General features: G+C 40.8%; 1 protein-coding gene across 1 annotated transcript in view; it reads left to right on the forward strand.

Annotated features, from left to right (window-relative positions):
- ablim3 (actin binding LIM protein family, member 3) overlaps positions 1 to 26,707 on the forward strand; it is a 60,728-nt gene that overhangs the window by 23,210 nt on the left and 10,811 nt on the right. Inside the window, exons 4-10 of the mRNA XM_061273713.1 lie at positions 3,611 to 3,794; positions 10,137 to 10,252; positions 13,938 to 14,064; positions 14,858 to 14,951; positions 23,020 to 23,107; positions 23,172 to 23,230; positions 23,328 to 23,399. Coding sequence (XP_061129697.1) covers positions 3,611 to 3,794; positions 10,137 to 10,252; positions 13,938 to 14,064; positions 14,858 to 14,951; positions 23,020 to 23,107; positions 23,172 to 23,230; positions 23,328 to 23,399 — 740 coding nt within the window. The remainder of the gene's footprint in view (positions 1 to 3,610; positions 3,795 to 10,136; positions 10,253 to 13,937; positions 14,065 to 14,857; positions 14,952 to 23,019; positions 23,108 to 23,171; positions 23,231 to 23,327; positions 23,400 to 26,707) is intronic.

The raw sequence follows: 26,707 nt of genomic DNA on the forward strand, positions 1-26,707 counted from the left end.
AATGCTGAAGCATAAATTCTGCTTTGGGTACACCAGTTAGAGACAACACTCACATGGCATCGTATGCACGCACACACACACGCACGCAGGCACGCACACGCACACACACACACACACACACAAAAGCTTGTGGTCTGTTGTTTTGTCAAGTTCTTCACATGCGGTACCTGATTTTTCCACTATATTTCCACAAGAGCAAATTTTGTTGTGGGACAATGCCTCTCTGCCAATTTTCAATACAAACACACACATTGGAATCATACAGACGGAAAAAAATAAATAAATAAATTCGTAAAGGATCTTGGTTTCCGTAAATTTGCATCAGAGATGGGCAGAATCTAATTTTCACTGGGAAAATTACTGTTTGTCAACTTATTATTATTATTTTATTAATTAAAGGTATGAAATTGGTAAGCGGCTTGGTGGCGCACTGGTTAGCACGTCCGCCTCACAGAATTCCGAAGTTGCGGGTTCGATTTCACCTCCGGCCCTCCCTGTGTGGAGTTTGCATGTTCTCCCCGTGCTCGCGTGGGTTTTCTACGGGCACTCCAGTTTCCTCCCACATCCCAAGAACATGTTTGGTAGGGCAATTGAGCACTCCAAATTGCCCCTAGGTGTGAGTGCGAGTGCGGATGGTTGTTTGTCTGTGTGCCCTGTTATTGGCTCGCAACCGGTTCAGGGTGTCCACCGCCTGCTGGACAGTGCAACTGCGACCTCCGTGGGGACAAGCGGTACAGCTAATAGATGGATGGTATGAAATTTTGGAGGTGTTGCCCTTTAAGAGAATGGTTGAGAAAGAGCGTCTGAATGAGCTTAGCCGATTTATTTCAAAGTACATGGGATTTGCAGCAGCTTTAGAAAAATCTAAGAAAATCTTGTTCAGGTATAATGAATGACCCAAAAAGTCCATAAAATGGTCAAACGAGGCAGATTTCCAAATGATTTGTGCACAATTTTAAGATGGTAATATGGACAAAACCTGTGTATGGTACTTTGTAAGAAATTATTGTGGATGTATGTCTGGACTTACCGTTTTTCTCCATGTATAATGCGCCCCCATGTATAATACGCACCCTAAAAATGGCATGTTGAGAATGGAAAAAAGCCTGTACCCATGTATAATACGCACCCAAATTTTGACTCCTACTTAAGCCCGTAAACGTAAAATTATTTCAGAAAAAAGATCATCTTTGGGAACAACCGGATGTTATTCTGCCGGTCAGTATCACTGCGCATGCGCTAGCAAACTCAATAGCGAAGAAATGTTTCGGATTTCTGTAAGGTACATTGTGACAGCAAGCGAGCAGGTGATCGAGCAAGCGTCTGATACGAGAGCATTGTGTTCGTATGGAGCGTGTTTGAAGTGAACAGCAGAGAAGAAAGCGCATATGTAATGGCGGCCTCCGTATGATATCCGGATTAAAAAAAAATAATAAAAAAAAATTGTAGCCATGTATAATGCGCACCCCAGATTTTAGGACAATAAATTAGTTAGATTTTGCGTATTATACAGGAAAAAAACGTTATTCTATTTTATTTCATTTCATTTCATTTCATTTCATTTCATTTCATTTCATTTCATTTCATTTCATTTCGTTCATTTATTTTATTTTATTTTATTTTATTTTATTTTATTTTATTTTATTTTATTTTATTTTATTTTATTTTATTTTATTTTATTTTATTTTATTTTATTTTATTTTATTTTATTTTATTTTATCATTTAGACAGGACAGTACCAGTTTGATGAACACGAAAGATATAGACATATACGTATACAAACATCCCAGTGTAAAACCAGTCGGAATTAGCCGGAGCTAAATTTCATCCGTTGTCCTCGTGACATAGAACATAGACAGGACAGACAGACAAATAGACATTAGACATTACATTAACTCAGCCTGACAGAGAAGACATCCAGATTGACAGACTACCGTTTTTTTCCGTGTATAATGCGCAAAATTTAACTAATTTATTGTCCTAAAATCTGGGGTGCGCATTATACATGGGTACAATTTTATTTTATTTTATTTTTTTTAAGAAAATCATGGTACAACAAAACCAACAACAGGACTGACAGACAAAATCGTGGAACAAAAAGACAGGGTGACATTACCAAAGACAGGAACAGAAACCAAACAGACATCATGACAGTAACACATGCAATGATCCGACGGTGAGAGAGGGGCAGACAGGACTTAAATACAAAACACGTTACATTGATTGAGGTGACACAGGAAGGGAGGGGCGACGCGAACAGGGCACGCCTTTTTCACATGTCCGCACTGATCGCGGTGGTGCCTTTACGGGCAGTCGGAGAAATCAACGCCAACAAAATAAATTACATCCAGCCTAGTTAAGACCATACCAAAGACTATAAAATGGGACCCATTGCCTCCCTGCGTGTGTGACGATCATTGGGACTTAGAAAATAAATAAATAAATAAATAAATAAATAAATAAATAAATAAATAAATAAATAAATAAATAAATAAATAAATAAATAAATAAATAAATAAATAAATAAATAAATAAATAAATAAATAAATAAATAAATAAATAAAAATAATTGGGTGCGTATTATACATGGGTACAGGCTTTTTTCCAGTATCAACATGCCATTTTTAGGGTGCGTATTATACATGGGGGCGCATTATACATGGAAAAAAACGGTAATACATTATAGGGAGATAAAAAAATAAAAACATAGTATAAAAGGTTACATTCACACTGTGAAAAAACTATTCTAACCGTCCCAGCAGACTATTTACTAAAAGTGATTACAAGTTTGTGAGCTTTGTAGCCACTGTTTCAGTCGCCTTTTAAAAACATCAAAAGAAGGGATCTCTCTAATTGAGGCAGGGAGTAGATTCCAGTATTGACAGGATTTATGGAGAGTACGCTCTTACCAAAATTAGTTCTTCTATATTCAATTTCACAATCACATCTGGATGTTGACCTGGTACTGCGTACGCAGTCTTTCTTATGGATGAATTCCATAAGAGGAGGAGGAGCCAGGCCATTTAAACACTTATATATTCAGTAGTTTCCAAAACTGAGGAGATAATACTTTTCCAGAATATTAAAGTGGTGATAAGACTTGGTTTTTTTGTCTAGTATTTTGATAGCCCTTTTAAAAACCTGTTCAATCAATCGATTTGATGATTGTCACGTTTGCAAAAGACCAGTTTGTAAAACAATATTCCATGTGCGAGAAGATCATACAATGCAGATATGTTTTTGTTGCTTCTGTTGTTAGATAGGGTCGGATTTGTTTGAAGTTTCATAAGTTGAACTGAATAGTGTTAGTTAATTTTTTGATTTGTTTCTTAAAGTTTAGATTGGAGTCCAAGATCACACCGAGATACTTGAAGTGTGGCACACACTCCGATTCTACTCCCTTCGAGAAAACACCAGACCTCTCAATGGTCGTTGGTCTTTTGCTGAACAACATGAACACTGTGATATTGTGAAAAATTCGAAGCATTAGCCATGGATTTTTAAACATATCTGAAATAACTATTGGAATGTTTTAATTTTAAAACTATTTCGAGAAACCTTACAATGCACTGTACATTATGATAACACATTTTCGCTCATCTTTCCACAGTGTGTAACTGTGATCTGGCGAGGTCAGGCTTTTTCCAGAAGAAAGGCGAGTACATCTGCACAGCAGACTACCAGCGACTGTACGGCACACGGTGCGACCGTTGCAACACTTTCATCACGGGCGAGGTGGTCTCCGCTCTGGGACGGACTTACCACCCCAAGTGCTTTGTCTGTGGTGTCTGCAGGTACATGTGAGCACACTCGCCATCACACATCACAGTTACGACCACAGATTGACAAAAGTCCACCGCACACCCAGCGACACCTATTCATGGTGGATTTGATTTGTTTTAAGATTTGCAAGTGAATGGGGTCACAGCATCACAGATCAAACACCTGATCAAAAATGCTGTCTCTATTACAAATTTCTTTATAACAAAAATTATGTTGTTTTCCTTTCATTGAGTTAGCTGTATTGCCAACAACCACTCAAAAACCCACATTGTTTTCTTCCTTCTTTGTAATATGGTATTATAAAATAGCTAAAGGGGCCAGCGAAACCGGCTTCTATTTTGTCCCTTCTTCCTTGCTCGTAATGGTTGTGTGTGCGTGCCCTTTCCTAGCTAAAGGCACCGCGTACCTTTTGCCATTACCCCTCCCTTCGTATGGAAACTGCTGCCGGGTTTTGGCAGCAGAGTTGATTTGAAGTTCGCCGTAGCTGGTGATTGTCGAGTATTGTCTTGGCTTGTGATGGATGACTTGTGTCTGCCATGTCAGGTGGCGTCCACACCACATTTTTTTATTTTTGGTGCATGTGACTTTCTGTTCCTGTTGGCCATGAGCCGCTGGTGGTGCGTGTATTGCATCTGGTGACTCTGGCCCCTGCATTCGGCTTTGCCCATTTGTGTCCGACAGTTCACTTTGCTATGGAGTGGTCCCCGTGTTGTGTTGACTGTGGTTCCCCCTGTGTGGTCGTAGAGGCCAGATTGACCACTGCCAGAGGTGGCTCAGGTCCGCCCGTGTTGGCGCGTGCCAGTCCGGGGATCCGTATGTGACCTACAGCATGTCTGTGTCACTGGAGGTTGCCAGCCAGGAGCTGGTGTCATCTGTTTAGGTGGTAGGTCCCTTTCCCACTGGTCAAACCAGACACTTCAAATATTGGTGCTTCTGCTATTGTGTCTGGTCCTTCCAAGAGCAGCTGTGAAGCATTTGCATGCTGGTTTGGAGGTCTCTCATGCGGGTGTTTTGTTTTCTTTGAAAGCCATGTTAGATTGTTTATGGTTCAGTAATATCATAATGTCGTTGCTCAAAGCATTGTTTCCTAATAATATGATAATATGCCACTGGTTAGCCCGTCCGCCTAACAGTGCAGAGGTTGTGGGTTTGATTCTGGGTCCGGCCTCCCCGTGTGGAGTTTGTATGTTCTCCCCGTGCCTGCATAGTTTACCTCCCACACTCCAATAACATGGATGGTATGCTCTTTGAGTACTCCAAATTGCCCGTAGTGTGAGAGTGGACGGTTGTTCATTTCTGTGTGCTCTGTGATTGGCTTGCAATGCATTGTAGTCTATATTCAACTTTTGAGTTGAACATCTATGGTCACTACCTTTCCAAGTGCATTGTGGGTAATATTGAGTGCCCTACATTTATGCTTACCGGGCATTCGGACACCCCAAAATGGCGTAACCCCTTACTGGTGCACTATATACGTACTTAGGAAAAAGTGCGTACATTCGGACACAGCCCGTGTTCAAAGGCCGTCAATGGAGCAGTCATGTCAGTACATTTGGAGCACACTGGAAGAGACAGCAAGAATCCATAGGGCGGATCTCATTTTCCCTGCCAGCTGCTCTTTGTTACATTGCTTGCAGTGCTTTTCTTGGCCCCTTCTTTTCTTGATATTCTCCACCTTTTTATAGAGCAATAAATATGCAGTAGTTACATTTTTTCAGATTTTTTTTGTCTGCTAATTGTTATGTTGATGATTTTATTGTCTGCACCACGGAAATGGTGAAAATTAGACTATTACAGCAAAAAAAAAAAGAAAGTAAAACAGATTACATGAACCCAGGAAAAAGCCTATATAGTATTTGTACGTCTATTTTTTATAGATCCCAATAATGGTTACTGGATTTCCTTCCGTGCATTTTCCTTAGTGCTTGTCCTCATTAGTCACGGGTGAGATGAAGTCACTCTCAGGTGACTCAGCAAGTGAGGGTGGGTACAGCCTCGACTGGTCAAGTGCAAGACACATGCATGTCAATCACACGTTTTCATATCTACTGTATGAACAGTACAGCTTTAAAAGTTTTCAATTGACCTAACAAGCATGTTTTTTCAGGTGTAGAGTAGCTGGAAAAATCCACACAGGCATGATGAGAAAATGCAAATTCAATTCAAGATGTTCCAACTGACATTTGAACCTAGATTTTGTAACAGAGACAGATGTGAAAGCCCCTCTGCAGAATTATTTTTAAATAAAATGTATCATTGTGACAAGCGATAAAGACAATGTCAAATAGTTTTGACATTTTATCCCACCCTAACATCCCTGCATTATTCTTCCCAACCTCAATCCTGCCCCCTTAGTCGCGCACTTCATTATTATGATTATCATCTTTCTTCTCTTTATCATCATCCACATCACAACGCCCTTCTCTGTCATTCCACCATGACCTGCCTTTGTGATTGTCATCATTTCCTCAGCTCTAATAAAATCAGAAAGCAGATTTCTGTGCTAAGGTTTTCATGGGGAATGATCAAAAGGGCAAGCTGCAAGTATAACCAGAAATAGCTTCACTTTGGGGGCTAGTTAAAACATGCATTAAACATCTTAACATCGTAAAATGTTAAAGCATTGCTGATAAAGCAACTTACTGATGAGGCCAAGGTCAAATGTCATATCTGCACTGCACTCAATTTGACACACAAATCCCCTTGTTACTTCCTACCATTTCACGCACCACAGGAAAAAGTGCACTTTTCAGTCATATGTGTGAATAGAGTGTCATTTTTGCTGCAGAGACAAATAAAATTGTGCAAATGGCAAGGAAAACTCACTGTATAATTTATAATCAAGGAAGCTGGTTAAAGGTAGCTCCACTATCTTTTTACCACTGAATGGAATATTAACGAGGGAGTTTCCACCACAGGTAGAGGCCTCTATGCAAAGCATCCTAATGCTATTGTTTTGCAATTCAAAAGAGTGACTACGTTCACATGCAGTCAATATTCGGGTTAAGGGCATTTTGGGCTTCTGAAAAAATCTGAATAACCTGTTTAGATGCCTGAACAAACAGAGATACTTGTGCGTTTAAACATCTCGCACATCGACATCATGGCGCAATTCGGACGTTATTTCCTCTTGTTACTTTCTACCATAACCAAAAGACATCATATTCATGTCACTCACCATAGGAGTAAAGATGTTTCTTTTGCCCTCGCTCCAAAAGTGTGCTTTTCTGCCGGATCTCCCGGTTCCGCCACGACTGTTTACATCTTGTTGTGTGAGTTGTGCACCAAACATAGGGACTTATTCACACAAATGTACTCTTAAAATACACAAACTGCGGTATTTTCACAGTAGACAGAAAATCACCATTGACGTTTTTCTCAAGGAAGCTGCGCAAACACTTCCCATACTACAAAGACCAAGATTCCTTTGAATTGTAGAGCTGTCAATACAAAACCCCCAATTTCAGTGAAGTTGTGACATTGTGTTAAATGTAGATATCAACAGAGTAAATTGTTTTTCAAATCCTTTTCAACCTCTTCAATTGAATACAGTACCAGCCACCAAAGAAGTGAGACCCATTGAAATCTGAGGATTCCTCCAAAACCGAATTGTGGATTTTCCCAGAGAAATGTGAATTAGATTGAATTCCATTTGGAAAATATTGCACAATTTTAATCTAAAATTGACTCCCAGATGTTATATTGATTGTCGCCAGTGACGTACATGCGGCTCATCTGCAGGTTACTTCTAAGTAGCTTGTGTTTAGTTCATTCACTTTTTAATACATCCGATACAAGCAATCCACTCAGAAAACCGTGCTCATGACTGAATGCTTAAGAGATGGTGATGGTGATGAGTGAGTGTTGATCAGGTTGACAATCAAAGCAATTCCCACTTGGCACACACGCAATAAAATGCAAAAAATAAAAATCGACAGCACATGGGCCATTATTACGATGACTGTCTTGTTTGCGATTGGTGCTTCAGCTCCAATCCCCATGAGCATGTGGAAATGGTCCTCATAGTCAGCAGCCACTGACCCTTTTTTCATCAATTAATGATAAAATGCCGGCATTGGGTTAAGCATACGTAGTATTTGGGCCAAGCGTGCCACCCCGCACAAATCAGCCGAGTCGGTCAAAGAAAGTCATCACCCACCCTCAGCGGCTGTGAAATCACTCCAAACGTAGAATATGATGTTTCACCTTCAACAAGCGCTAGACCAGAGGTGTCAAACATACGGCCCGTGGGCCAAAACCGGCCCGCAAGGAGGTTCGATCAGGCCCGCGGGATAATTCAAAAATGAAAAAATGCATAAAAGATATAGAATTAATATTTTTAATATTATGCAATTCATGGATCGTCCGCTATGGGGCACACTGTTTTGATCAGAGTAGAAGATAACATTGTTTTGATCAGAGAAGACAGACCCAACACAGCAGACGGTAGCAATGCGCCAATTGCTGCTTGTTACGACGTTGTTTCTACCCTAGTCTGGCACCTGGTATTGATGCACTTGTACAGGCCAAAAGATGCCAAGTATCAGGAACAAAAACAAGTCCAGACTGGACTAAGGCCTTTAAAATGCTGCCTTAGATACTGTTTGCATTGAAAAAATACAGTTCTGTGAAGATGAATCTTTACTGTGGTGATTGAAAAAGTGTGCAGTTTAATGTTAGTCAGCAACTTCACGACAAAAAAAGTATGGTGGATTTCTACTGTTCATGCAACTCCATGATTAGATTTTATATGCACATATGTGGAAATGGTTTAAAAATTCCTTTATTTATAAATCTTGTTTAATCTTAAAGTGCATTACTGTTAATGTTCTAAGTTATGTTAATGTGACGCTATTAATGTTTTGTAAAAAGAATGTTCATTAAATTTCAACATTTTCCTCATTGTGCTTCTTTACACTCAAAAGGAAAGACATGATATTTTGGTTATTTATAGCATAGTGTGGTATTATTTTAATGGTCCGGCCCACTTGACATCTACCGAGGCTGTATGTGTCCCACGTTGTGAAATGAGTTTGACACCCCTGCGCTAGACCTTAGTACAGCCTCTGGAGCGTGCAGGACAAAAGATCCGTAAGTCACAAGGAGATTTATCAAGGGTCGCCCTCATTTTAAGGTCTCTCCATCCAGAGTGTGTGTGCATTTCATGAAGGTGATGCACTTAGGTCGATGGAAGAATCTGCACGGTTGAAAAGTGTGCAACAGCACACTTTTTCTGCACATTGGGGGACATACCACTATTGAGTCTTCCAACAAGGAAAGATGCTATAACACAATGATAAATGCCCCTGCCTCACCTTTTTTGGAATGTGTTACAGGAATCAAATTAAAAATGATTGGATATTTGCAAAAAAAAAAATCATGTTTTTTTTTTACATTTTGCACAATTTAACAATTTCATAGAAATTGGGATTTGTAATTTAAATCAGCTGTGGTAAGCAGAGAAAAGCAGTGTGCTCTATTAATGGCAGGATATGTTGGGGACAGTTGCACCTAACAGAAACAAGAGCTGACTGTTTTACATAGTTACTGAACCAAGGCAGAGGGAGCAAATCTGCCTCAGGGTCTACAGCAGACACAATGTGTGCTGCTCCTCTGCTGGTAACTCCGGGGTCTTGATGCCATTTCCAGGTCTTAGCGGAGTAGTAAATAAGATCATTCTGTAATTTTAAAAGTAATTTTATCCATCTTCTGTATCGCTTATCCCCACGGGGGTCACGGGCGTGCTGGAGCCTATCCCAGCAGTCATTGGGCAGTAGGCGGGGGACACCCTGAATTGGTTGCCAGCCAATCGCAGGGCACACAGAGACAAACAACCATCTTAAATACATATATATATATATATAGTATATGTTATGTATGTATATGTTTATATACGTATATAAACGTATATACTGTATATATAAGCGGCACAGTGGAGCACTGGTTAGTCCACCTCACAGTTCATAGGGTTAGGGTTTTACACGCACACACACACACCGTAATTTATATATAGCATAATTTCCGCACTGTAGGCTGCTACTTTTTGCACAAACTTTGAAGCTTATAGTCCAGTGCGGCTTATCTATGGATTTTTCATGATTTTTATGATATTGTAAGAGGGTTTGTTTTAGTAATACAGGTATTAGAAAACAGTCTGGTGTAGCTTATATAAGAACAAAACAGGATTTTCCCCAAATTTTAGCTGATTCATCTTACAGTATATTCAAGTGGATGGATATCTCACAGAATTCTTGCCAGCAAATTTTGCTATCTCTAAGTAGATTTTCAGCACTTGAACCACAATTAGGTCCTTATTACTGGTTCTAATTCTCTGCCTGTTTTCACTTCCACAGCAAACCCTTTCCCATCGGAGACAGAGTGACATTCAGTGGAAAGGACTGTGTGTGCCAGCAATGCTCTCACTCACTGGCCAAGCCAAATGAACCTATCAAAATCCACGGGCCAAGCCGTAAGTCCAGCATCTGCCTTGCTTTCTCCCTTCTGTTTGAGCTACCCGGCGCAGACTCTAATTTGATGTGTCCGTAACCCCACTTTGCACATTTAGCTAATCAAGTTTCTTTCAGATCATTGTGCCCACTAAGAATTATGCATTTTACCACACTCATCATTCGTCACTACCGACACAAGACATTGATGTGCAGGTTCCTATAAAGGGATAAAAAAACTACAGTTTTTTTCCATGTGCAATGCGCCCCCATGTATAATACGCACCCTAAAAACGGCATGTTGATGCTGGAAAAAAGCCTGTACCCATGTATAATACGCACCCAAATTTTGACTCCTACTGAAGTCCGTAAACGTAGAATTACAGTTTTTTTCCATTCATTTTTCTTTTTCTTTTGATCTTTTTTCCGAAATAATTTTACGTTCACGGACTTAAGTAGGAGTCAAAATTTGGGTGTGTATTATACATGGGTACAGGCTTTTTTCCAGCATCACCATGCCATTTTTAGGGTGCGTATTATACATGGGGGCGCATTATACATGGAAAAAAAACGGTATTTCAGAAGAAAGATCATCTTTGGGAACAACCCGATGTTATTCTGCCGGTCAGTATCACTGCGCATGCGCTAGCAAACTCAATGGCGAAGAAATGTTTCGGATTTGTGCAGGGTACATTGTGACAGCAAACGAGCAGGTGATCGAGCAAGGGTCTGATACGAGAGCATTGTGTTCGTATGGAGCGTGTTTGAAGTGAACAGCAGAGAAGAAAGCGCATCTGTAATAGCGGCCTCCGTATCATATCCGGATTTAAAAAAAAAAAAAGAAAAAAAAAAAAATGTTTTCTTTTTTTTTTTGTACCCATGTATAATGCGCACCCCAGTTTTTAGGACAATAAATTAGTTAAATTTTGCGCATTATACATGGAAAAAACGGTAGTTGTAAATTAATTCACATTTTAATCTAGGATGTATTGGAATAGCTTTCCAGAAAATGGATTAGACTAGACTACCCTAGACTAGTTTCTAGACTAGACTCTTCTCCTACTAAATAAGCTGTCTCAAAGAAAGACTAGATATTTTCCAGGTTTAAATTAAGAAGCCTGGCAAGGGGAAGATTTACTTCAGAGTAAAAGATGAAAGGGTGATACAGTGAAGCAATGGTTAGGGGTTAGATTACAGCTCCGGCCTTTCTGTGTGGAGTTTGCGTGTTCTCCCCGTGCCTCCGTGGGTTTTCACACTGTGAATTGGTTGCCAGCCAATTGCAGGGCACACATAGTCAAACAAGTTAAGTCAAGTCTCTGAGTTGACAGCTTTGCCCTTTCTTTTCACTCGAGATTCCAAAACATGGGACCACAAATTCACAACTACACAACTTCAAAGTTGATTATTGTCCAAATGTCCAATATCAGAACACCACTTTGGTTCAGATCGGGTGGGGGGGCTGTTCCTCCCAATCAGCCCTATCTAGGGTTCACTGTCATTTTCTACATGAGCATTGAGGTCACCCAGCAGAATAATGGAGTCCTCAGAAGGAACACATAGTCGACCTCATTGATGGAAAAATGTTGGAAAATTAAAACTATGACAACAAACCAAAACAGTAGTGATTTAAAGGGAATCATTTATTTGGCACGTAAAACGCTGACGAATGCTCACTGACTGGAGTAACAAAAGATGGTGGAGCAGGACTAAGCTAGGGCTTGCTTCATTCATGAGTACAAAATCCAAATGGCTCCCAAGATGCGTGTGCATTACTCTATCAGAGTGTGTGATGGTGCAGTTCTGTGATGTGAATATGATTTATAAGAATGCAAATGCATGCTTAGAGGGCACAGGAGGTAGTATGACTATCTTTGTTTATTATATACTAGGGGTGTAAATCGTGGGTTTTGTCACGATACAATATCACAATATCATATCGATACAAAGCTCTACGATACGATATTTGCCGATATCTTAAAGCCTGCTGCGATTCATTCACGATATATCGCGATATAGTGCTCTACGATCGATTTTTTTTTTTTTAAATAAAAAATATAGAACAATATCCTGATTTATAACAATTCATACGCAAAATCAACAAGGTACTGCAAAGTCTTTATTTAGGAAATTACAAGAGTATTGTAGTATACAAAGTGCTCATTTTAACACTGAACTTAGATGTCGTGTTTTTTCTTTAAATGTGCGGCGAGATTTGCGCTCCCTGAATATTTGACCACCGCATGGCAGGATTTACAAACTGCACGTGTCTTGTCCGTTGAGCCATCTTTTCTTTGCAATCCAAAGTGCTTCCAAACAAATGACTTGAAGCCTAAAGGGGAGCGAATTTCCTCGTCTTTTTGGACACTAGCCATAGCACCAGCCCAGGAGCCGCGTACTAGTTGTCGACTCCCCTTTCACGTGCCTGCTCTGCTCACAACACAACAACGCCGCGCGCACTGCTCCCGGAAAGAGGAAGCGAGCAACAATGAACTGGATTTCAAAATAAAGTCGCGGCTAATGTCCGAGGTCAAACGCGGCGATATAAATCGATGTTTACGTTTAGCATCGATGCCAATAAATCGTAGAGCATTATATCGATTAATCGATGTGTATCGATGAATCGTTACACCCCTATTATATACGTAACTGTGGTACAATCAGGGGAGACATTGAATTTGTAGCTGTCTTACATGTATGTCCTACATATTTTATTTTAGTTCCATTTCCCAAAAGATGTTACACATAGATAAAGCATTTAAAATGTGTATTACACACGTTTGATACAGTTGTACATAATGGCTTACAATGAGTTCTGGAAGAACTGCCATCATCACAAGAAGCAAATGTATAATGACCCAGTAGAAAACAACTTCACAATGAGAAATAAAGTCATGGCTTTGTTGAACCAGCACCATCACCACTGAATGGCAGTTTCAATATAGTATTTACTAGCAAATACACTGACGCTGCAGCAGTTTTTCACAGTCAAGTGCAGTTTTTCGTGGCTGACAGTTTGCAGAGTGAAGCGGTCGCTTTGTTAGTGGGCATACTTCTCCAAGGGCCGATTGATCATGTCTAAGAAGATACTCGGAAGCCAAGTCCTTTACCTAATGGAAATAAGTAATTATTTCCCAAGTACTGTAGTGTGATACTCGGGAGCCACAAATCATGATCTAAATAGTCCTGTTAGTAATGTGAAATACAGTTGTTAATTGCTGGTGGAGATAGCATGCAGGACCTTTGGCTCATTTTCTTCTTACTTTAATCACAGTTTTACAATTGTAAGAAGAAACAGCATTAGCTCAGCTCAGCATTATACCGCATTTGCACAGCTATAGATAAGGTGGGCTTCGGCCGATTGGTAGACAAGTATACAAGGATGCCCAAGTGGGGTATGCACACACCAAAATTCAACATTGAAATCCGTGAGGCAACATAGGACAAGGAAAACAAATCGCGTGCATGCTGTTATTTGCGGTGTACACACAGACTGAATTCTCCACTGAGTGTCCACCAGGGCTGAACAATTAATTGAAATCAAATTGAAATTAATGACATCATCCTTTTATAGCGTCACGTTCGCCCTTCACACCCTTCCACCGAATACATTTTAGCAGCACATAACCTATTTTCTTCATTTTGTTCTGCTGCTCAATTCCCACCACCTGTCTATCCCTCCTCTGTGTTGTTCTTGCTCTTTTTCTCCAGACTGTGCTGGATGTAGAGCAGAGATCAAGCAAGGTCAGTCTCTCCTGGCACTGGAGAAGCAGTGGCACGTCAGCTGCTTCAGATGTCAAACGTGCAACATGGTCCTCACCGGAGAGTACATCAGCAAGTGAGCATGCAAAGACCAACAGAAACCAATATACTGTGGAGTGAGTCTCAAAGTTGAAACCCATTACAGTCATAAAGTCTCCAAGAATTTAATAATTAACTCTGGGCAAGTGATTTTCTATTTCTTTAACTTTCTGTGTTTTGCAACACATTTCATAATAAGCCCACAGAATCATGGATTCACTGTTTGCTTTCCAAGTCAAGTCAAGGTATAGTATCTTTTGATCGCTTGCTTGCATTTAACAGTGGTTGACTTTTTAGTGCAACCTGTCACATAGTAAGTGGAAACAGAAGGATGCTAAACAACTGAAATGTTTGAGATCTTCAATTGTAGTTGGATTATTATTGATTTTGTATCAGTGCGACCTGTCACATAAGTGTGAGCAGAAGGATGCTAAAAAAATTAAATGTGTGAGATCTTCAACTGAGGTTGGATTATTGATTATTTTATTTACACACTTGTATGCCAATTAAAAGGCTATCCATAACGTTGCATATACTTTGTGAGAAAGGTTTTAATTTTTTCAGGTTTTTTTTTTTCCCCTTGCCCTCCTCGGAGTTGAGATCAGGGAATGTCATTATTTGTCAACTCTGGGAATGTGACTTGGTTTTATAATGGCAACAAATCAACTCAAACAAGATACAAACAACAAGATAATTCCTGCTTTCATAATTATCTGAAAACATGTCAAAACAGCAAACCACGAAGGAATTGAAATTGACTATGATGATTCCTCTCCACTCCTTTTTCATACATGAAACTAATTACAGTTTTTTTGTGTTCTCGATTGTAGGGATGGAGTGCCATACTGCGAGGCGGACTACCATGCCCAGTATGGGGTGAAATGTGAGGGCTGCAGCAGATACATAAGTGGAAGGGTTCTGGAGGTGAGACTCAAGAACACTTTCAGAAGTGACACAATGCTAACTGAGTTTTAGCTGGGAGGATGTGCACAGTAATTAAGAAACATTCAAATAGGAAATGACTGTGCTAACCAAGAATAATCAGCCTTATCACAATTGAGCAGTCACATTTCATCTGTTAAAGCCCCGCTGTGCTTGGGGAATGTGCGACTTACGATTAGAATATGATAAACATTTTGACATGCTCAACCAGACTGAATAAAATCATCTGCATTCGTCAAGCATAGTCCACTCTATTTAGGGATAAAGTGGTTTAAAAGTCGGTCATGGGGTTTCGGTGTACTATAAAACTATGTTTGACCAAAACCTGTGGTAGAGTTTCAAACAGTTTTTACTTTATAACCATTTAAAATATTCATTTTACGTTATTTAGTGCCATTACAGACACAAAACATACTGGAAGGCTGTTCTCGTGATAGTGGTAGTTTTTCCCACGACAAAAAAAAAAAAAACCACTATGCAGAAAGGTGGAATCCAGATTTAATTCAAGATACTCTCTCTAGATGCAGAGAATGCAATAAAATAGTTTCTGCAACTTCTAGTCTCCCTGGTCAACATGGATCGGGGAAGTGCGGTTTACACCTCAACCAGGCGGGGGCACGGCTGCTCTCCCTCTCCATGGAGCTCACTCTGGAATCCCTGGACTGGCTCCATGAGTCGTGACGCGAGGATAGTCCGATCCATTCTCTCCCTCACAACAACAGTTCACCTCCCCTCAGACCTCGGACTAACCAAGATCCCTCAGCCTCCCCACACGCTAGTCCTCACACATGGCCCCTTTATTCCACCCCCCCAACCTTCACCAAAGGAAAATCCACACCACTATCACACACTACCTTTCCACTGCAAAAAATTCATGTCCACACTTCCTTTAGAGTATCCACCACCAGCTATCGATCTCAGGCACAATTAACCAATCATAATAACCTCATAAATATCCCACTAAACCCTAGCCCAAAACTACATGCCTCTGGAGTTCGCTCCCAGCCCAACACGCAATCTGATTCCAGTCAAATAGATGCCGGCACCCAATCTAGCACCCATAATAACGTACAAATGACAAAACGGAAAAATAAGTATCACATAAAACAAATTCAAACCATATCCCAATTAAGCAAGATTAAAGGTTTTAAAATATGCCATCTCAATGCAAGAAGCATCACATCAAAGCTTGATGAAATAAAAATACTCACTGAACAAGGCAAACCACATCTTCTCATTATTACAGAATCGTGGCTTTCTCCAATCACACCAGACTCGTTTATCTCCATAGACAATTATCAACTACACAGAAGAGACCGGCCAAATAAACCTGGTGGTGGTATTCTATTACTAGTATACAAACTATATGCACACACAGTAACCCCAATCACAACAGAAACTGAAACAATGCAACTGGTCATCAGCTTTACCAACCAACATGCAATCACAGTTATTGCCAGTTACAGGCCGCCAAACTCAAACCCCACAGATTATATTAAAAATCTATCCAACATTATAAAAAATATAAAAACAAAGGAATATATCATAATTGGCGACTTGAACCTAGACTACAAAGACAAATCATCCAAACCGCTAAAAAGCATGGCAGAAAAATTAGGACTCCACCAACTGATAAAAGAACCAACTAGAATATGTCACACTCGCAGCTCTATTCTTGATCTCATCTTCACTAATCAACCCGCAAAATATAGCATATCAGGAGTCATCCACGTAGCTGTATCAGACCATTGTCTCATATACACAGTTAGGAAAAACCCGAAACCTCGGAAAAATCATCAACAGTGCACTATTTCAAATATACCAAGATCTAAGCTACCACAGTATGAAACCGAAATAAAGAATATTGATTGGAGCAATCAACTAGCACTCACCGACCCAGAACAAATCTCAGCAGATTTCCAGAATCTTATAGAAGCCATACGGAAAAAATACACTACTACCAGAAAACTCAGTCTACGACAGAATAAATTACCATGGATAAACTCAGATATTCTCAATCTAATCGCACAGAAAACCACTGCACTGAAATTGTATAGGTCAATAAAAACTATTGAAAATAAAACAGCTCTCACACATCTTAGAAATAAATGCACCTTAGAGATAAGTAAAGCTAAAACCACTTACTTCCAGAAGCAAATCACTCAGGCCGCCACGAACCCCAAAATCCTCTGGCAGACACTAAAATCCATCACTGGGCAAATTTATGAAAATACAAATAACAACATACAAATATCTTTACAAAATACACTCACTACTGATCAGGAACAGATTGCAAATGCATTTAATAATTACTTCATCACCTCTATTAAAGAACTAACAGAACACTTTGATCCTCCGTTTCCACCCACACCTATAACTCCCTCATCAGACAAGCTAACCTTTTCTGAGATTACGCTCTCAGAGTTATCCAGTATTCTCAGCTCACTCAATAACTCAAAGGCCAAAGACATATATGAACTAAACACAGACTTCTACAAAACCCATGCCAGTAGCTTCCTACCCCTAATCCTCCATTTAATCAATCTCTGCATAAGACATTCCATATTTCCGACTGCGTGGAAAAAAGCAAAAATTACCCCCATATTTAAATCAGACGACCGAACAACCCTATCCAACTACCGTCCCATATCAATCCTCCCACCTATATCAAAACTTTTAGAAAAAACCCTGTCAAAACAACTTATAGAACATCTTGAAACAAACAACCTTCTCAACAACTCACAATTTGGCTTCCGATCAGCTCGTTCTACACTATCTGCACAGCTACTACTCACAGAATATATACGCACTTCTCTTAATAAAGGCCACATCACAGGAGCAGTCTTTGTCGATTTCCGTAAAGCCTTTGACACAGTTAATCACCAAATACTCCATAACAAACTAGCTTCCTTTCATCTCTCCCCCTCAGCGTTAACTATACTCTCATCATACCTCGCGGATAGAATCCAGGTTGTTAATATTGGTCAGGCCACATCTACTCCGTTACCATCTCCCACGGGTGTCCCCCAGGGCAGCATACTGGGCCCATTATTATTCATCATGTACATCAATGACATGCCTAACATATGCAAACAAACTCAAATCATATTATATGCTGACGACACAGTTATTTTCATCTCAGATCCGAACATCGAAACCATAAACTCCAAACTTACTTCTGATCTCCAGCTCCTACATGACTGGCTAAAAGTAAACCATCTGACGATCAATATAAAAAAAACTGAAATAATGTATTTCCACTCACCTAGGAAAAACATCTCCATAACTGTCCCCATTACTCTATCCGATCAAACTCTAGTAGTCACAAACACATATAAATATCTTGGAGTGCACTTAGACTCCCACCTCACCTACAAAAAACATGTTAACACTCTCACTAATAAGCTCAAACAGAAAATGTATGTCTATAACAAGATCAGGCCATATCTCACCCATAATGTCTCAAATATTTATCTACATTCTATCATACTGTCTAACCTATCATACTGTCTTCCCATTTGGTCTCTAACCACAAAAGAAACTCTGGATCCTATAGCCAGACTATACAATAGGGCATACAAAATACATGGCAGACTATCAATCTGGACCCATCACTGCAAGTCACTTGCACGCTCCAATGCACTAACCTTTCAGAATTACACAATTCTCATGGCAATAAAACTCTTCCATCAACTACATATAAATTCTTTCCCACCTATAGTTAATTCACTCATCCCAGGCCGTAATGAAAGACAGGCCCGCATCACCCGCTCAGTTACACAGGACCTCATCCGAATCCCAGCATACCAAAACAATTTTGGTCATAACTCATTTATCCGCACATCTATTTTAATCTGGAATAAGATACCCCTTCAAATCAGATCCGCCACCTCTATTATGCAATTTAAACGGTTATACACATATTTCTTAATAACAAATCAAACTTGCACCCATTAACAATAAGATATATATATATATATATATTGTATATATTGTATTGAAATGTATGTAATGTTATAGGAACCTGCTGTAAAACAGTTCTTGAACTGAGTCAGGCCAGTCCATGAAACTTTGATGTTACATGTCGACCTTTCCTTTAACATCTAATCATTTTAAGTGAATCCCATGTGCTATTCCTTTTGGTTGGATTTAATTCTCGGCTGCCAATTGCAGGGCACACAGAGACGGGGCAATTTAGAGTGCTCAATCGGTTTAACAAGCATGTTTTTGGGATGTGGTAGGAAACCACATGGGCTCGGGGAGAACATGCAAACTTCACACAGGGAGGTTCGGAGGTGGAATCGAACCCGCACCCTCCTAACACTAGTCATAATACATTGGAAAACTGTTTTTGTGGGTTTTTCCTTCAGCACATACAATTATTATTATTTTTACAATTGTGCCATAAGTGCTGTATTGTTACATTATCCTTATTTTTGTCAAAATATCTCACAAACACCACATCAAAAGAGGGATGAGACTAAAGAGACAGAAAGTTGATTGTTTGAAAAGTGAAAAGTTTCAAAAGACTGAATTTTGGTAGAAGTCTACATAGAAAAGGGGCAGAAAGGTTACCAAAACAGAAGACCTGAGCAAATAGACTTGAAATGTTGAATGGAACATTTCTGAGACTATTTGGATTGGAACTAATGAAAGAGATTAGCAAAGATTGATTAAATACCTTTGGATGGTTTTATGGCATTAGGATGTAGCGTACGCATACGCGCAGACACACACACGCATGCACGCACGCACACACACGCACGCACGCACACACACACACACACACACACACACACACACACACACACACACGCACTCCTTGTCCCTGAGCTCCTTTGCTCATCAGAACGTTTGGTGTAAAGTACTTTGTGCCTCTCTTGAGTTATTTATAGACACAGAGACATGTCAGTCTTTATCTCTAAATCCCTCCCTCTCACCCTCTGTCTCATTCCTGTTTATACTATGTATGTCTCACTCAAGGAACGCTCCTGTGCACGCATATTGTTTTCACCAAGTTTGATGCGACATCTGTGGCATGGTGTCAAACTCAAGGCCCGGGGGCCAGATACGGCCCGCCACATCATTTTATGTGGCCTGCGAAGACAAATTGTGCATCAAATTCCCGTGTTATTACTAGAATTGCAAATTGTCTTCACGTTTAAGAATATATTTTTTCTAAATATTTGACCAGTTTGATTTGAAAATGAGTTATTTGTCAGTTTGTTTTGTAGCTTTTACTGTATATAATATGAGGTGCTCATACATTTATTTGGGTTGACAGTCATAATGGCCCTTCAAAAGAAGCTATGACTACAATGCGGCCCGCGAAAAAAAACGAGTTTGACATCCCTGATCTATGGGGTTCTTATGTAGAACACATTTAACTTAATCTTATATATAGCAATATTTGATGTATTTCACTGGAGGTCATCACTGATATTCATCCGTTTACTAGATAGCTTATCCTCATCAAGGTTGTAGAAAATCGGAACATATGCCATCTAACTTCAGTCAAAGGGCAGAATACACCCTAAAATATTTTTCAGTTAATCACAGGTCACATAAAGAGACAGACAAGACTACCATTCACACTGCTAATGAGCGGGAAGTACCGTATTGTCACGAATATAAGACGACCCTGATTATAAGAAGAACACTCTTTTTCTAGACTCAAATTTGAAAAAAGACTTTTTGAACACCAAATTTAATTTTTTAGACAGAAAATGATTTCATCTGAAACAAATGATTATAACACTATATTCAAGAGAAAAAGCATGTTATTTTGCCTCATTCAAATCATGCAAAAACTCTGTGTCACATCTTAATATCTGAACATTTAAATATGTAAACTAAAGTGCAATCACATTTGTAAATGAATGGCTTCTGGTTTTTGAAATATAAATAAATACTGTGATAAAACAACAAAATTGCAATAACTGCATTAACCATCAAAGTGAAGCCTAACTGTAACTGTAGTCTTGAAACAAATCTGAATAAGGAAATACATTGCAATAAAATAATGCAAACAGCTACCACTATTGTTCAGGAATCTGAGAACTGTATAGGGGTTGGCTCGGATGGTTATGCTCTTTTCGCCCTCGGGTGTCGGTCAGAACACAGGAGGGAAGACGTGGTTCGGTTTTGATTGCTTTACTGAATTATTGGCAAAAAAAGAAGAATAACCATAAATGAAGTACTCTCGGCAACACACCAAACATAGGTAATCGATCGAGACAACAAAATACATTTGCTGGCAATCGTTAGTCGCCGTGCTGCTGCGTAACGGCTACTCGTACGATGCTAGGCAAACTTAAAGGAGTGCGCCGAAGCTATCAATCAAACGGCACACACACAAAACAAACGGCGATCAGACAAACGGCACAACAGTAGACAGTAGTAACAATGAAATGTATATACTCACTTTGTGTCAAAGACGCACACGATCACAGCAAGTGTCAATACCAGCAACCTTTGACTTAACGCTGCGCACAAGTGAATGGGTATAATGTCCAGACCCCGAATGTAAGACGACCCCCATTTTTTCAGTCTTATTTCAATGCAAAAAACATCATCTTCTATTCGGGCCAATACGGTACAAATCGAACCACAAGACTCCCCTGTCTGAAAGGTGAAATTGAAGTCCAAGTTTGAAGCAAAAACAAGTGTGTTGTCAAAATGCATAGTATTTAATCTCAATACTAAATTTAGAACAGCCTCTTAATGTCTCAGGCTTCAGCTGTTGTGCAAATACTGTAGCATATGACCAAAGACACTAACTCTCTGTTCTTGGAAATCAAGAGACAGAAATGCATTCCTCTTGACTTTTTCTTAAGAGTAACATGATTAACATGACATTAGACGATTTCCTGCACATCATAGAGAACATTTTGAGTAAAAGACAGCAGAAGTATCTGCAGATGCATGTATTCAAAGTTGATGATTGTATTAAAAGCATGCAATAGCCTATGAGATGTGTGTCAGTGCATTAAGATAAACAGCTCAAGTCTCTGTGGCACACACCATAGAACATAGATGTTGGCAGTGTGTCTATAAATAGCAATTCCCTGATGGCGTGTCAGAAAGGTAGAGTTGATGGTTTGGGGGCACACCTCAGACATCAACTATGTACACTGAGGCACGTGTGACAGTGAGAACTGCATTTAGGACTAGACTGAATTTAATGGAGTGGTGTTTGCTTAGGTGTGTTGCCACCACGTGCATGGTGACTTTTTTCTTTCCGTATCTATGACACACATGCGCGCTCACGCATTGCACAAACATGTACAGCGCATTGTCCACATTAACCTTAGCACATTTGCTCATTTTCACGTTGCCTGACTCACTTTCTCTAATTTTGGCAGGGAGGAGAAGAGGTATGGGCTTGAATGTGTTTCCAATAAACAGGCAATATTAAGATGATGTCTCATGATGTCTCAAGAACTATGAAGCCATTGTGATCATGTGTTAAACAGATGACACATCTAAAGCAGGATTGCACTGGAAACATATTTGAAAAACAAAACAGAGTTACATGTTTTCTGCTAAACTTTTTTCTGCCAAACTAAAATCCTCATGCTGATTTCTAATTGTTGTTAGTTCTTTTCTAGCACGTTGTTATGTTTTCTACATCTTAACGTACAGATTATCAAAATTCCACTGATCAGATGTAGTAAGACGGTAGTTAATTATGATTGGACTCATTAACAGCTACATGGCAACGTAGAGACTGTGCAGTGAGAGTCTGTGGAGATCCCAATAGGTAAGTAAGTCTGTGCTCATGCTAACTTTGGTTGTCATCTTAATATTTGGCTTCAAGTAACGGTCTACGTAGTTTTGTGGCTTGTTTGCAAATGGCAGTCATATTTTCAGAATTGGGTAGATAAAAGATGTACTTGCTTGTTTAATTTGATACTTGATGGGTGGATGGATTCTCCCCACCCAGGCACTCAACTAATTGTGTGCATTAAGGAGTCAAGTCTCCATAAATGCCCCCTTTGAGATGGTGTTTGTGGTTAAATCAAATGTTTGTTCTTCTCTTTTCTTTCAGGCTGGAGGGAAGCACTACCATCCAACTTGTGCCCGCTGTGCTCGCTGTAACATGATGTTCAAAGAGGGAGAGGAAATGTATCTGACAGGTGAGATGTGATGCAAAACCTATTCATCTGTCCATATTGACCTCTGTCCTTCACTCTACTTCAGGGTGCGAGGTGTGGCACCCATTATGCAAGCAAGCAGCAAGAGCAGAGCGGAGGCACAGGGTGAGATTGAAAGTATTGAAGTTTTAATTAGTTGGGTTGAAAATGAAACTGTGGGTTTCTCAATATGTACTTTGTTTGGTTTGTTGCTACCTCACAGCACAGACGCTTGTCTGAGACCTCCATCTCTCCTCCAGGCTCTTCCATTGGTTCTCCTAATAGAGTTATTTGTGTAAGTAGCCAATTGTCTTTGCATCTTTTAGACCCCCTTGCTTTCACCAGCACATCGATATGTCTTAAATAAGAACACAAAAGCTCTAAAGGACTACGTATACGTGAAAAGAGTGTTCGACACCAACCCGAGGGCTGCTGCTCACTCCCATGGCCTGTTCACTTTCTTTGCTCATTCATGTCACAAATTACAGTCCCTTGTTGTCGTATTGAGCAAACACCACAAGAAACTATCCTCCCTACATGCAAGTGTGTCTTGTTATCCTTCCCATAATACCTTGTATCCATAAATGTCCATGGTTACAGTATCCCTTCAGAGTCCGAACCTGTGCCTCTGCATCTTCTCTGCACAGTAGCCAGCCACTCAGCTCACCATTTTTGTACGAGCTCTTGATGCACCAATCCATTTTCCTAAACTCATGATTATTGTATTTGTATTGGCAAAATTGGGAAAACTACCATAATGAACACCTGCAAAAAAATCCTCTGGCACAAAAAGCGGACGCATCAAGACTGGTTTGATGAGAATGACACTGAGATCCAGCAGCTAATTAACAACAAGCGGCAAGCTTTCATCACCTGGCAACATGACATCCACTGCAAGGTGAAAAGAGTAGCGCATGCCAAAGCGAAGGCAACCGTCCAAACACAGGTTAGGAAACTGAAGAACCAATGGTGGACAAAGAAGGCTCTGGAGATCAAGCAGGTTGCTGACTCTGGAGACACGAGAGGCTTCTTTGATGCCACAAGAGCGGTGTATGGTCCCAGCCACCGCTGCCTAACCCCCCTTCGCTCAAAGGATGGCCAAAGGACAAGGAGGCAATTGCAAACAGGTGGAAAGAACACTACGAGGACCTCTTAAACAGGGACACTATACCTAAGATGGAGGCTCTTGATCAACTACCACAACAGCCCACAGCTGAAAGCATGGGAGACCCACCCAGCCTGAACGAGCTGCAGGATGCCATTGGGAAGATGAGGAACAACAAGGCTGCTGGGCCCGATGGAATTCCAGCAGAGGTCTTGAAGAAAGGCGGACCCGACCTCCTCAGGCACATCCATGCCCTGCTTCTTAAGATCTGGGAAGAAGAGGAAATCCCTGCGCAGCTCAGAGATGCCTTAATCGTCTCTGTATTCAAGAAAGGAGACAAGGCAGACTGCGGGAATTACCGTGGCATTTCTCTCTTCTCCACCATAGGGAAAGCCCTCGCTCGGGTTCTGGCCAACAGACTCACCCCCCTGTCAGAAATCCTCCTTCCCGAGTCTCAGAGTGGATTTCGCCCAAGCAGAGGCACCACAGACATGGTTTTCACTGATCGACAACTACAAGAAAAATGCCGGGAACAAAATCAACCACTATACATGGCCTTCATAGACCTCACCAAAGCCTTTGATTCAGTTAACCGTCAGGCCCTTTCGCTGGTTCTACCCAAGATTGGCTGCCCAGACAAATACATCAGAGTACTGAGACTACTGCATGATAACATGTCAGCCACAGTGCTCACCGGCAGTGGAGACGAGACGGAACCCTTCAGGGTTGACACAGGTGTCAAACAGGGATGCGTCATCGCTCCAACACTATTTTCCATCTTTATTGCTACTATCCTCCGCCATACAAGCAAGCATCTGCCCCACGGAGTCAAAATCATGTACAGAACTGACGGTCAACTTCTCAACATCAACCGACTCAGGGCTAAAGGTCAAACCACCACCATATCCATCATGGAGCTGCAGTATGCGGACGACAATGCCCTTGTAGCCCTGTCGGAAGAAGACCTACAGAGTATTCTGTCTGCCTTCGCGAAGGCATACTAACAGCTTGGTCTAGCCATTAATATAAAAAAGACCCAAATCCTCCACCAACCACTACCAAACTGCAGTTTGCTTGTCCACCCCCCAAACATCTCTATTGATAACATCCGACTGGAAAAGGTTGACCACTTCCCCTATCTTGCCCCCTGTCATCTAAAGCCACCATTGATGATGAAATTGACCATCACCTCAGCTGTGCCAGTGGGGCTTTCTCTAGGCTACGGAAGCGAGTCTTCGAGAATCGTGACCTCCAAATAAAGACCAAAATCCTGGTCTACAAAGCTGTGGTCCTCTCCACCCTTCTGTATGGGTCAGAAGCCTGGACCACATACAGCAGGCACTTAAGGGCACTGGAGACTTACCATCAGAGATGCCTCCGGAAAATCCTCAGGATCAGCTGGAAGAACCGACGCACCAACACCAGCGTCCTGGAGGAGGCTGGCTTGCCTACCATCACTGCCACCATTGCCCAAAACCAACTGAGATGGATTGGCCATGTAATCCGCATGCCTGACTCTCGCCTCCCAAAACAAGTTCTTTATTCCCAGCTCGCTAAAGCAAAGCGGGCCCCGGGAGGTCAGAAGAAGAAGTTCAAGGACAACATAAAAGCAAACCTGAAGAAGTGTCACATAAACCTTAAAACTTGGGAAGACAAGGCCGCAGACAAGATGACGTGGAGAAACCTTGTCCGTGACGGCGCCGCTCAATATAACGTTGACCTCCACCATGCCGCAAATGCAGACGCAGAAAGGAGAGAGCCCCCACCAAGCAGGCCCAACCCAAACCCACCACCATTACATTTCCCTGTCCACACTGCACCAGAGTTATCGGGTCCAGGATCGGCCTCTTCAACCACCTGAAGACCCACAAAGACCAAGAAGGAGGACCGTCATACTCGACTACGAGTGACCACCGATGATGATGATGATTGGCAAAATACTAGACACAAATTTTGATCGCAGAATATTGTGGATGCTCAGACAGTACAATAAGTTGTTCATAGTATTTAGTATATTTAGGACTCAATAAAGTCACCCAGGTAGTCAGCAGTAATGATTGTTTTCCAGAAATCCATTTCTATAGTGTGTGTGTGTCATGGCATTCTGCATGGCAAACTGCTGAGTGTTGCTGTGTGTTGTCAGTGTGAGCAAGCGGGTCCTGCGTGCAAGTGGGGGTCTCACTCAACTCTGCTCGGCCACACTTGCCTCTCATCTCCTAATCAATGACCTTTGTGGTTAAGGTGATGGATGAGGGACAAATGTAGTGTAAGCACACTTGCCTTCCATGATGTTTCCTCTCCCCCTCCCGCACTCTAGCTGTCTTTCCTCCTGAAAGTCAACAACTCCTCAAACCCTTCAGACGCATGCACGCACATTGGCGTACAATTAAACAGGTGCTTGCACAAGCTTTCATGCGTTCTCTGTTGCTGCATGTTCTGTTTGCCATCACTCATGGACTTCATATTTCTGGTTGTCGTTCATGTGGTTGCTGTTGTGT

Source organism: Syngnathus typhle, linkage group LG1, assembly GCF_033458585.1.
Source record: "Syngnathus typhle isolate RoL2023-S1 ecotype Sweden linkage group LG1, RoL_Styp_1.0, whole genome shotgun sequence".
NCBI lineage: Eukaryota > Metazoa > Chordata > Actinopteri > Syngnathiformes > Syngnathidae > Syngnathus > Syngnathus typhle.